The 12,089-nt window shown below is 41.3% G+C and overlaps 1 protein-coding gene and 1 non-coding gene across 6 annotated transcripts in view; both read right to left on the minus strand.

Moving 5' to 3' along the window:
* grin2bb (glutamate receptor, ionotropic, N-methyl D-aspartate 2B, genome duplicate b) overlaps positions 1–12,089 on the minus strand; it is a 53,591-nt gene that overhangs the window by 15,243 nt on the left and 26,259 nt on the right. For all 5 annotated transcript variants that reach the window (XM_088373163.1, XM_088373161.1, XM_088373164.1 and 2 more), the window contains 3 exons: positions 8,538–8,681; positions 7,439–7,709; positions 6,025–6,217 (listed from right to left, as the gene is read on the minus strand). In XM_088373163.1, coding sequence (XP_088229289.1) covers positions 6,025–6,217; positions 7,439–7,709; positions 8,538–8,681 — 608 coding nt within the window. The remainder of the gene's footprint in view (positions 1–6,024; positions 6,218–7,438; positions 7,710–8,537; positions 8,682–12,089) is intronic.
* On the minus strand, positions 4,860–4,941 carry trnas-gcu (transfer RNA serine (anticodon GCU)). The gene has a single exon. It is a non-coding gene; the product is annotated as a tRNA-Ser (tRNA).

The raw sequence follows: 12,089 nt of genomic DNA on the forward strand, positions 1-12,089 counted from the left end.
ATTTACTGGTTGCAGCTTACTCTTGTGCACACATGATGGCATGAGTCTCCTTCAAGGACTTATTGCCACCATCTTCAAGTGAACAATGTGCAACATGTGCATGGCAGAGGTGGCAAAAGCATTCACGCTGTACATGAGGGAAATTACAGATGCTGCATAAAATTAATAAAAATAAAAATAAAAATAAAAATAAAAATAAAAATAAAATAAAAATAAAAATAAAAATAAAAATAAAAATAAAAATAAAAATAAAAATAAAAATAAAAATAAAAATAAATGAAATCCAGATTGGTAAAGGTGCTGAGAATGCCCGAGACTGACATTCAGGTGCTTCATTGAGAAGTGGAACCAATTAGTAATAATTGGAACAATTATTGCAAGTGATAGCAAAAACAGAAATAAAAAGATGTGGGAGAATTAATGTCTAAATACCATACTTTGCGTGGGAGATTCTTTGCACGCAGGCTTTACGCAAACTTGCTAAATGAGGCTCCTGGTATGCGTACAACCGCAACGCATGGGGAAGGGAGGGGAGGGCTCGTATACCTCGGCATAATGTCACGTAATGCGTTGCCATGGCAGCCACAACCATCAGCTGTGTTGCCATGGGAACAGTTATCTCAGCGGATGAGGGGCGTATTTGTTTTGTTTTTTTGAAACCGTATATAAACCCAAGCGTATACTTGCTATCTCGTGACTTCTCTCGCCGTCAGATCAATGCCTGCAATCCACCTCTGAGAGACGCCACAAATCACTCATCAATAAGATTCAAGGCCATTGTTAAACCCGCGCTTTTACTCATGCATGCTGGGACTTTGAGAGCGGCACGGGCCGGCTTGCCGTATTTCTCATGTTTGGAGCCCATACTATCGACGAGGCTTTTATGAGCTGTTTGATCCCTTCTCATGTCGGTGTTCCCCTCTGACTTCACTGGAAATAGAAGAAAAGGGGGGAAAAAAGGCACGTGGGATGAGCTACTAAGAGAATCTCACGCAGCTCAATCGCAGTCACGCTCTATGTTTGCGCGCGTTTCACCCACTAACTGTTCACTGCATGGCTGTGAGGGGAATAGAAGCTACCTTACAGCTTAAATATCTTCAGCATGGTGACTCATGTGGATTCCTGCCTTTTTATTGCAGACTGCTTCTAAAAAAAAAAAAAGCAACAGTCTGTTGCTGCAATGCAGGGACGTTAGTATGTCATACTGTGTGTGTTTATACATAAATAAAAATAAATAATAATAGAAAAAAAATATATATATAGTATATCCCAGTTTTCACATTCTTATCCAATATTTATTTCGCAATAAACTTTATCAAACTGGAAGAGAACCAATGTTATGGATTTGTTTGACACTGAAGGTTCCTTGATATAATAAATTGTCAAAAGAATCCATAAAAAAAAAAAACTTTGCTTAAAGCTGCAGCCGACACTTGAGTTGAAAGTGTAAAAACCTGCAGGTTGTAATACTTTAAACCAAAGAACATCAAATCAGCCAAGGCTAAAATTGAAAAAATCAAATGAAAAGAACGCAAACATTTAATGATGTGCTGTCTAAGTTGCTTAGCGATGGAAGGCACGACTTTGATAAGTGTCCGCTGGTGCAGTGTGTCGGTTGTGGGGCAGTGGGAGGCGCCCAGGTGAGTTGCAGACATCAAACGGCAACCTGTGCTGTGAACAGGAGGGGTGATGTAACACTTCTCTTCACCAGGCTTGAAGATGCCAACACACACCTTCCCCAGCATGCCAAGATCAAATATTCATATCGTCTATTTTCAGTCATCACATGAAATTCAAATTATTCCGCGTTTCTTTTAAAGTACAAAAACCTTCTACTAAATCCCTAAAAAGGCTCCACTAATTGCTGCTACTGGCAGCACCATTTTTGCACCCAAAGAATACTTAAACATGCTTTGAGAGATTTAACATTTGCAAAAGTAATGCGTGGTGTGAATTGTACCAACTGAGAAGTCGGAAATGTGTGAAAATTAGGAAAGATGACTGAAAGCAGTTTCAAGTGATAAATACATCATGACGCACCAACTTGGCCGCATCTTACAGCACACTTTCTGCCCAAGGCGTCATTAGAATAGTCCGGCCCAACTACTTGATTTCAAAAACAGCTTGAGGATATTTATGGCAAATTAAACGTTTTGACCCCAATTACATATTCTTCCTCCTACGGACGACTTGTGCAAAGTGAAATCTTGGTAAACATTAAATGCAGAAGGGTATGGGGGGGAAAAAAACCAACTAATCTAATTTTCTACTGAATGTGCTTTTCCAATATCCCTGGTAAAATGGTAAATCATATTACGGGTGAACTTTTTGTGGGTGACTAAAAGATTTCCTCCGGGTACTCCCACATGTCAAATCGTGCATACAAGGTTCATTGATAACTCGAAATTGCAAAGAAAATGTCTAATTTTCACCAACGGCACGGCGTTTAAGCTACTTTAAAGTAACACCGTGTAAAATACTTAATAAAAAAAAATAAAATTAAATTAAAAATTACCTCAATACATGAATATTTATTTTTGATAGCAACTGCAGCTTTCAGTCATTTGTTTGTCTTTTTTTCATCCAATCAGATTTCAGCTTTGATGCATTGCCGTGCAAATATTTGCCCGGCCCCTTCAGAATCCCGAGTACTGGCATCCGTCCAATGCACACATTTCAGATTCACCCAAAAAGGTAATATCTGTATTTTTCCCATTCTTTGGTTGGTTCAGTGATGTTTATTAGCCAGATTGGTTGATCTTAAAATGTATACCAAAGATTGCCATACAGGACAATGTATTGATTAAAAAAATAATTTTTCAAAGCATATACAATTCAAGAGATATTGTAAATTCTGCATTAAGATGAATTGATCTGATGCAGCTTTTAAATTTAAGTTTTTATTAAATTAAATTTAAAAAATTATTGAATTAAGTTAAAGTTTTTATAGGCATTCATTGACACATCTTCACTTGTACGCCAGAAAAACATACATACTTAAAAATAGCTAATATTAACGACGGGTTTTTCAGTAATGTCTGTGGTTGACTTTTTTTTTTAATAAGCAAATACAGAAAATGTTTCTTTCGCCTTTATAAACCAGTGTGGCTCTTGCTCTACTCCCAAAATAATAATCCACTTTCAACCAATTGTGGGCCAAATCAATAAAACCAATGAAAGGTGCAATAACAAGCACGTGAATCCATCACTCATGCAATAAGTGAACAAATACCAGTAAAGGCCACATGAACAATTGATCTGTTACTTTTGTGGCATTAAAAAGCATCTCGTGAGGATTTATCCAGAGCTCAATGAGCACCACTGAAAAGCACACTAATGCTGTCACTTCACAATTTGTAGATATGCATTTATAGCAAGAAAGGCTGCTCAAAGTGACCTGTGAGGGCTCATTGATTCAACTTTTCAGTATCAAAGAGCATCATAAAGAGACATGCAAAATGGGAAAACACAACTAGAGAAGCGAAAATGGAAAAAGCGAGCTTGACAGTGCGCAGCCGTTGATCAGATTGATCCTTTGACCTACTTGCATGTAAGAAAAGACTCGGAATAAATCACTGGGGTTCTAGATGCCCAAAAGCGCAATGCTTGCTGACTCACTAATAAAGAGAAAAAGCCACTTTGATTGTGACCGTTGAGGAATGCAATAACGCTGACGTGCTGCAGTCGCCGCGGGAGGAAATACTTTAAGAGGTGACATAAGCGGAGACTAGCATGAGCGAGGCAGCGCACGCCTCTCATGGCCTGCAGTGAAGATGGTCTTCTTAGCTTTAAGCTCACAGCCAGTTTGCAAACGCAGACAGTGGGGCAAAAAGCGGCCAAGCTGTCTAGTATTCTAAATATGCAATAAAAATGCTGCAGTTTAAATCATTTATTACAAAAGCATTTGAATAGACAAACTGATAGAAATTGTGCAGGGCTGTGTTATATGGAGAATGAAGTTGTCTGGGAATTTGGCTGTTTTTTCAAATCCGTAATATTTTATTCGATTTATTTCATTGTTTTTATTTTATTATTTTATTTCTTTCAATATGACTCACCAATCAAGCTAACTGAAGTCGAATAAAACTTACCAGAGAGCAGATATGGACCAAGGTTACACAACATATTTGTGAGAAATGAAATTTGAGTAAGAAATGAGGCAGCAATGACCAAACGCTCAAATTTGTGACAGAATATTAATCACCACTTACACATCACATCTGAATACGAACGTGTCAGCAGCCACGTCCACATGGACACGCACGGCATCAACTAATTATAATAACACGTCTTCACATCTCATCCAAACACAACTTCATCATCTCGGGCCTGAAACAACAAGTGGCCGCCGCAAATCTCTCTTCTTTTATTTCAATCTTATTATTACACTATGTGTGACCCCATAAGGTCAAGCAAGCCCCCTAAACTGATTTGAGTGCATGACTCACAGGGGCCTCCCGTCTCCGTCCATCACCGCTGACAGGATGGCATGTTAATACGCTCTGCATGCAGCCAGCCCACTGTGGCCTGTGGCTATCCTCCGCACCGTGCACGGACATATGGCCTTATTATTGCTTTTGTCTCTCAGGGAGAATGCGTGTCTGTGTGTTTGTGTGTGTGAGCATTTTGTGTAGCACAACCCTTGACAGACCACTTTTATTGCATGCGCAATTGGGCTGGTACACACAAAAAGAATGCTAAGCCCCCAATTCCAACCCTTAATGCTGAGTGCCAAGCAGGGAGGCAATGGGTCCCGTTTTTATAGTCTTCGGTATGACCCGGCCAAGGTTTGAATCCACAACCTTCCAGTCTCAGGGCGGACACTCTACCACTAGGCCACTGAGCTGGTCAAAACCAACCGACGAGGATGGGATTCGAACCCACGCGTGCAGAGCACAATGGATTAGCAGTCCATCGCCTTAACCACTCGGCCACCTCGTCCTGCAACTTATCAACCAAGATTCAAAACTCGACTCACGAAGCTTCACGTCCACACAAGCCACACTGGTGGCTTGATGTGATGAAGACTGATTAGAAAATCTTTAATCTGTGTGTGGGGGAAGTTTTGGTGCTGCTACGTCCGCCCTGAGGTCAACACCGGGATCAAAATTCTATACCTCCACTCAGTCGAGTTGACTGAATGCTTGCCTGAAAAATCACATCTTTCGTTTTCTTACACACACATACATACTAACGCACGGATGGATGATTGAGCGCTCATCCCGAGTCGCTCAATGCCCTTTGGGGATTGAAATATTCATGTTTATGCTGTTCTTGTTATCTCAGTAGTGCTGCAAGAGGATGCTGTGACAGCGTGTACCAATGCTCGTCTTATTAAGGAAAAAAAATATGACTACATTTTACAATAATACATCAAGCTCAACGTGTATGCCCCTAGCCCCCCGATCTTTTCAATTTTCCATAATCAGTTACCAAACTACAGTGGCAGGATGGGAAATGAGGAAATGTAGGATGAAAGATGGCGGTTTTAAAAGGCTCACACGTAATTCTCCAAATGTGTTTGTATGAATCTTTCTGGCAAATGTGCTTGTCCCGCAGTGGAAAGGTGAGAACAGTGTTAACATTGCCCATGAATTTAAACTGGAATGAATTATTAAACAGCAGCGCTCCTGCTTTTCTGTAACGAGCCAAAAGGCAAAACAAGGATGTTCACGTGAGGAGAACAAAGAATGCTTTTTGTTTCTCGTATGTGCGGTGAAAAGGTTTTATTATCCTGCTTAACACGGTTTCTTTGGGTGTGGTGCCGTGTGTGTGCGTCTGAGGACTTGGTGAAGCACACGCGTGTTGTTGCTGCACCGCATCGATTGTTAACTCTGCTCCAGGCAATGAAAGTCCGACTATGATTTATTTCTGCTGTACTTGGATTCCAATTCGTATGATTTTACCTGTTATTGATCAGCCTGCTCTATGCATGACAACATGATTTGATCTCTTTAGAAACTTGTTGGTCCCACAAATCACTAGATTGTCACCTTATGACAATCAAAGAAAAATCTTGCCCACCTGAGTATTTCCTTGGAGTGGCCAGTGTTGATGTTCTTCTTGTCAAGGGTCCCGAAGCAGCTGGATTTTATGAGGGTGTGAGGCCCCCGATCCAGTATCATGGTGGACGTCGCCGTGGCAATGACGGCGACTGCATCACGCACCCGGGCTTCGATGTTGTAATCCCACTCGTCGTATGACACCGATATCAACCCTGCGTGGAGGACATGATATGATGGAAGAGGCAGTGGTAGGAATGGATCCATGGGTGTCAAACTCTGGCCTGCGGGCCTAATTTGGCCCATTGTGTAATTATATTTGGCCGGCGAAGAGAAATTGTGCATCAACTTTATGTGTCAATATGAAATTGCTAATTATCTTCACTTTTAAAAAATAGAGATGGTGCTAGCAAGTTTTATTACCATTCTTTTTTTTTTATTTGAACAGTTCTTACTAGTCTGATTTCAAAACTGTTGTGTAGCCTATACTGTATATAATATGAGACGTTCATACATTTATTTGGGTTGACAGTTATAATGGCCCTCCGAAGGAAACTATGATGCGGCCTGCGACAAAAATGAGTTTGACACTCTTGATGTATAAGGATAATAACCTTAAAATTTCAGTTTGATGTAAAAAAAAAAAAAGCACAGAAAGTGAGAGTGTACACATGATTGGAAAAATGCAGCAGGTCGATTTTTAAGAGGAGTAGACATCCAAATAATTTAGCCAGCCCCTGGAAATTTGAGTGCCAGTCTCAGAAGAGGTGTAATGACAGGAAATTAATGAAAAACTGTGTACAGCACTCTCAAAGCTTTAATAGGATGTATTCATATGCTAATATGTATGGATATGTTTTTTTCTTTCCTCAAGAGGAGCACATGAATGAAATACTTTGTGAGAGTGTGGTTCAGCCCTCAGCTCATTTTGTTATGCTTGGCTATCCAAGCGTGAGGAAGCACTGATGTCTGCATGCATTTCTCTCACCCATAAACTGGAACATTTTAGGGGTTATGGTGCTTTGGCTGGTTTGCATTTTATTTCCAAATTCAGTGGAATGGAGCCAGCTTGACTTCACTGCTGTCAACGGCTGCTGCTTGTCCAATCTGTGTTTTACTTATCTATGAAATTATAAAATGTGTCTGTGTGAATTTCTCAAACGACCCGCCCCAAAAATTCCCTCTAGGACCATAACACTGTGCTAAACAGAACGCAGAATGGTCGAAGCTAAGTCGGTTTGGTTAAATCCCGGCTGACCTCCCTGATTTTGTCAGCGAAAGCATTTGAGGCATGTAGCGACTTTGCGATTAATATTACTCATATTACTGGTGTTACATTTATTGGGAAAAAATTTATATGGGTCATAAAATGTAAAGGTAGTGTGATCTCTGCCCTATTGGAGTTAAAAAATGACATCGATGAGTTGTAAGCTTACCTATTGGGAAAACAGAGGGTACGTGGTCTGCATCTCCAGCCACCAGTGAGGGAACGATCCAAGTGAAGCCATAACCGGTGAGACCCACAGAATGAGCCACCTCGAAGATGGTGCTGGCCTCCTCTTTTGTGCAGTACAGAAGGATGACGGGACTCTGCAGTTTCTTCAATTGGTTCTGGATTTTGGAGTCACCGTCATCCACTGACATGTCCAGCAGGAGGACTTCCTCCAGCTCCCAGCCTACAAAGCTATTGTCGATGGTACTGCGGACCTTGATGGAAAAGAGATGAAGATTTAATGGTTTGCAGTAGCAGAGTAACAAAAGGCAGCTATTTTTTTTTTTTTTAACATTGAAAGTTTTGACAGAGAAATCTGCTGGATAGTTGCTGACTTCAGCAACCAACCCAGTTGTAAGTCGAACTTTTTTTTTTGTTTTGTTACGCAACTATCAAGTGTATGGCTGATGTTGTGCATTACTCAGAGTCTCATAGCATCGCCTTGAAAAAGTCTCTGCTCGGCCCGGGAGATAAGCAGCCTCCAGCCTCAGTGAGCAGCTCTATTTAGAAAAAAACTAAATGTTCAGCTGCTCTGCGTTTTCCATTAAAGCAATGAGGGAACGGTACGTGCGGGTCCATTTACATCAAAGTCTGCCAACCTTATCTTTTTTAAAAGCTGGAAATTATTCTTTGAACCCAAACGATCAGGTCCCTCCGCTTTGGCAGCCTTTTGTAAGGAACCACTTCATCATATCAACTGAGAAATATTACAAAATAGGGTGCGGGTAAAAAGCATGCACATTTACACACATCAGCAGATTCTACAGCTGGGGGGGGGAGAAACACATTAAATGAAAGCACTCCTGTAATGCGCTCCAAAGCGACAGATAATAACTGCTTCGTTCAAATAGAAATAAATGTTCTTTCCATGAAATGATATTCCTCACTGACCCCCGACTTGTTCGGAACTGATGTTCATTTCCAAAGGCAGCTTCTTCACTGTGATGAAAATGTAGCAGACAGGTGGCATAGCCACCTACTGCGTTTGCTTCTCAGGCTTAGCGTAACCACTTAGAGTGAGCATGCTACAACTCTTTGCTCACCTTATTGACAAAGTCCTGGTATCCTGGGTAGTATGTGGTCACTATGGAGAAGATGTACCAGTCATACTCCTCCATGATATTCAACATGACCGAGGCCTGCTGCTCGATCGACGGGCCGAATTGGAAAAACATGGAGTTGTCGTCCTGGAAACGAGAGACGGAGAGCCAATTAGCTAACAAAGTCCACCAGCAAGAAAGGGGAAGTAGAAGACAGATAATTATGACACATGCACAGTGACTGTGCTCCTCTGGAATAAATGTAGATAACATAATAGATAATTTTATTCATATTAAAATGGATGCTATACCTCTGTGTTTCCAATATGGCAAAGTGCGTCACACTCAGATCTTGTAAATGTATCAAGCTTAATTTATAAAGCTTCTTCAAACGTTAAAAAGATCAACCTGTATTAGGCCAGCGGCTTTCATCGGGGTGTTGGTAACAAAAAAAACGGTGTAGACTGAATTCTAATGCCATTGCCAGCAGACTTGAAGTGACTTTATTACTTGTAACATTTCCACGGCGACAGCAATTTAAATAATGCCCAATTGCCTGACTGTCAGTTATGTAAAGACAAATATGGATTTTTAGCAAAACAAAAAACAGATTTCAAACAGTCTTCATATTGCTAAAACCAACATTCCTTTTTGACCCAATCTTCTTGAACGTGACCTGACTCCAAAGGGAACTATTCCATGAATTACTAGAGGCACTATTTGCTGTCAGTGTCCCCTCAAAAGGATTCTGAAGTTTCTATTTTAGGGTCAAATTACTCCATATTGTCAACACAGCCTTCACAAGTATTACAACAGAGGAGTGCGAGAAAAAGGAAGCGAAGGAAGTGTCGTCTGGTGCTTTGAATCAGGGCAGGGTCAGCCATCCATGTCAAAAGCGCCAAGCGACTCATCAAGACGCGAGAGTCGAGATGGATTATTCATGAGGTGTAAGTGACTGGAGGCGACATGGCAGAGGGGCTGTAATGAGAGCGGCATCATGTCAGGGGTCTTCGGTGTGACAGCGGCTGACGACCGGAGCGACAAGACTGACTGCTGTTTTTGCTGTCCGGCACACCGAGGATGCACTCTGCTTCTGAAGATGCGCAGCGGAGGAGTGTCGACACACTGATGCGTACATATACGCGGAAGACAAAGCACCTTTAAGGACTTTGAGAAGCACGCTACAAATAAAATGAATTGTTCAGATGAATGCTTTGATTTAAGTGATTCAACCACTGCAGGCTTCCTGGAAAATTGAAAATGGGGAGAATTACTATGCTTATTTGCCCGGAGCTTATATGCAGCACTTTGCTGCACACTTCATTAGGTAGAAGTGCACACTTTAATGTCATCCAGTATTTCCAGTATTTTTTTTCTCGGCTAGTTAAATGAGGTAAATGACTACATTTTTGAGTTTCAGTCAAAACTGAAGTTTTTAATTATTTAGGTTGGATGGATGGATGGATGGATGGATGGATGGACGGACGGACGGACGGACGGACGGACGGACGGACGGACGGATGGATGGATGGATGGATGGATCATACGGGTGTCAAGGGAAAATCTTAAATGTTCTTAATTGGTCTAAACATAATGTAAACATTTATGCGCAATGAAATGTTTGCGCTTGCATGTATGTGCATAGCATGCATGCATGTATCGACGTGGACCATCGGTCAAATGTGTGAATCGTACAAGAGAGTGAGCGCTCATCAGGCACAATACATCACATTGGACCCCCAACTTCCGTACCCCCCCGTACTTTTTCTGCCACAGGGACAGAAATGATCTGCTACCTACTTTTCACAGTAATGAGGCGCCAACACCGCAGTGTCAAGAGAGGGTGAAAGGATTGGCAGTGTGGAAAAAAAAAAAGGTGCTGGGGGTTGTACAAGCAAATTGAGGGAGAGTTAACACGTGATTTGCATCTGTTGTGAGATCAACTTTTGCCTTGGGTGTTGGACAACTCAAATTTTCTCTTGGACACCACCCTGCTTTTTTATTATCCAGTGACACGCTTGGCCAATATCGTTGATTCTGATCAAACCTGCAGGCTGTCTTAAAAATCAAATTATATATACACAATACAACTAGCGGGATGATTTATTTCATAAATCATTTGATCAACCTATGACAGTCAGGTTTATTTAGGACCGGTTCTTGCTGCATGAACAGATGAAGCCTGCTCAGATGAATGGTGAAACATCTTTCAAGACAACCACAACAGTCCAGTTGCAGTCCATTGAGAAAAAAACGATGAATGGATGAATGAGAAAACCCCTTCACGATTACATTTTGGCACATATTTTAAACGAGTGCATGACGGCATCTCCATTTGTCTATCCAGCATACGCCGCAGCACTTTCTACACTGTGATTTAGCCATTTTAATTGTCCTGCGGGATCAATCGTTTTGTCACAGCTGACCTTTCTGTATTTCCTCTTGGTGACATGTTGAGCCAGTGACGTCGCGCACACACACACGCATTCCTCCTTGGGTTACTGGGCTGCCTTTTCATTTCCTCCCACTTACTCACTCTCTCCATTACCAGCTCAAGCTGCTTAAGTTGTCATCGTTTCCTGACTGTCACTTTTTTTTTTCCTGATTGTGTAAAAAAAAAAAAAAGAAGGAGCTGAGAGGTGTAATAACTCTTCAGATCAAAACCTGCCATTCAGTGGGATCATAAGGTCACCACTTAACCTGCTCCTTCTCAGATTACAATTTTTTTTATTATACTTTCAAAGATCATTATTGCTGTTTAATTCTTACACGCTACTCAAATGGCGTCAGTGATACATTTTTTCCTTTGGTACCTCTGACCCGCGCCCCTATTCCTATTATCCAATTCCTCTGTATGCTCCTTTTTTTGCCTCATGTTCTACAGCTCATTAGTTCATGTCACGAATGTGTGAATCCTATAGGGCACAGTTAGAGCCCATCTACTTTTTCCTTGCATCTCTCAGACGCATACATGCAGAGTAATTATACGAGGAGGCCAGCTAAGAGGTTTGTCACTTCATTTTCCGGCTCCCTCATTTTGACTAAACTTCTAACGAGTGGGTTGGATTCAATTTATTAGAAAAACGAGCCATGGATTTTTGTGAAACAAACTTATTTACGTAACGAGGATGGTACTCAACAGAGTGATGAATCTCACCAGGGCAAAACAATCCAGATTTGGATAAGAGACAAATTTTAAATACATTCTCTCCCAGTGATGGATACAAACCTCTTCTTTGGCCCTGGCATCACTCCTCCAAAAATTAGTTAATTAGTCAGATGTGTTGGAGGATCAAGATTAAAATAATGTACGAGTTGTGCTGCACTGGCGGAGCTAGAGGGGGGGCCGTGGGGGCACTGGCTCCTGATTAAATTCTTGGACCCCCCCAGGCCAGACAATTGATTTGTTTTTTTCAGATTTTTTTTTCCCCCCATTTACCATATCCATTTCCCCAACAGTGTTTATTTGCTATTTTGCTCGGGGGGAAAATGTCTTTGCAAGCTGCTGATGAATGGGACATGGAAAGAAAGAAAGAAAAGCCATGGTTCTTGTCA

The sequence above is a fragment of the Syngnathus floridae genome, chromosome 4 (assembly GCF_059516105.1).
Source record: "Syngnathus floridae isolate MCC-2025c chromosome 4, RoL_Sflo_1.0, whole genome shotgun sequence".
In the NCBI taxonomy this organism is placed as follows: domain Eukaryota; kingdom Metazoa; phylum Chordata; class Actinopteri; order Syngnathiformes; family Syngnathidae; genus Syngnathus; species Syngnathus floridae.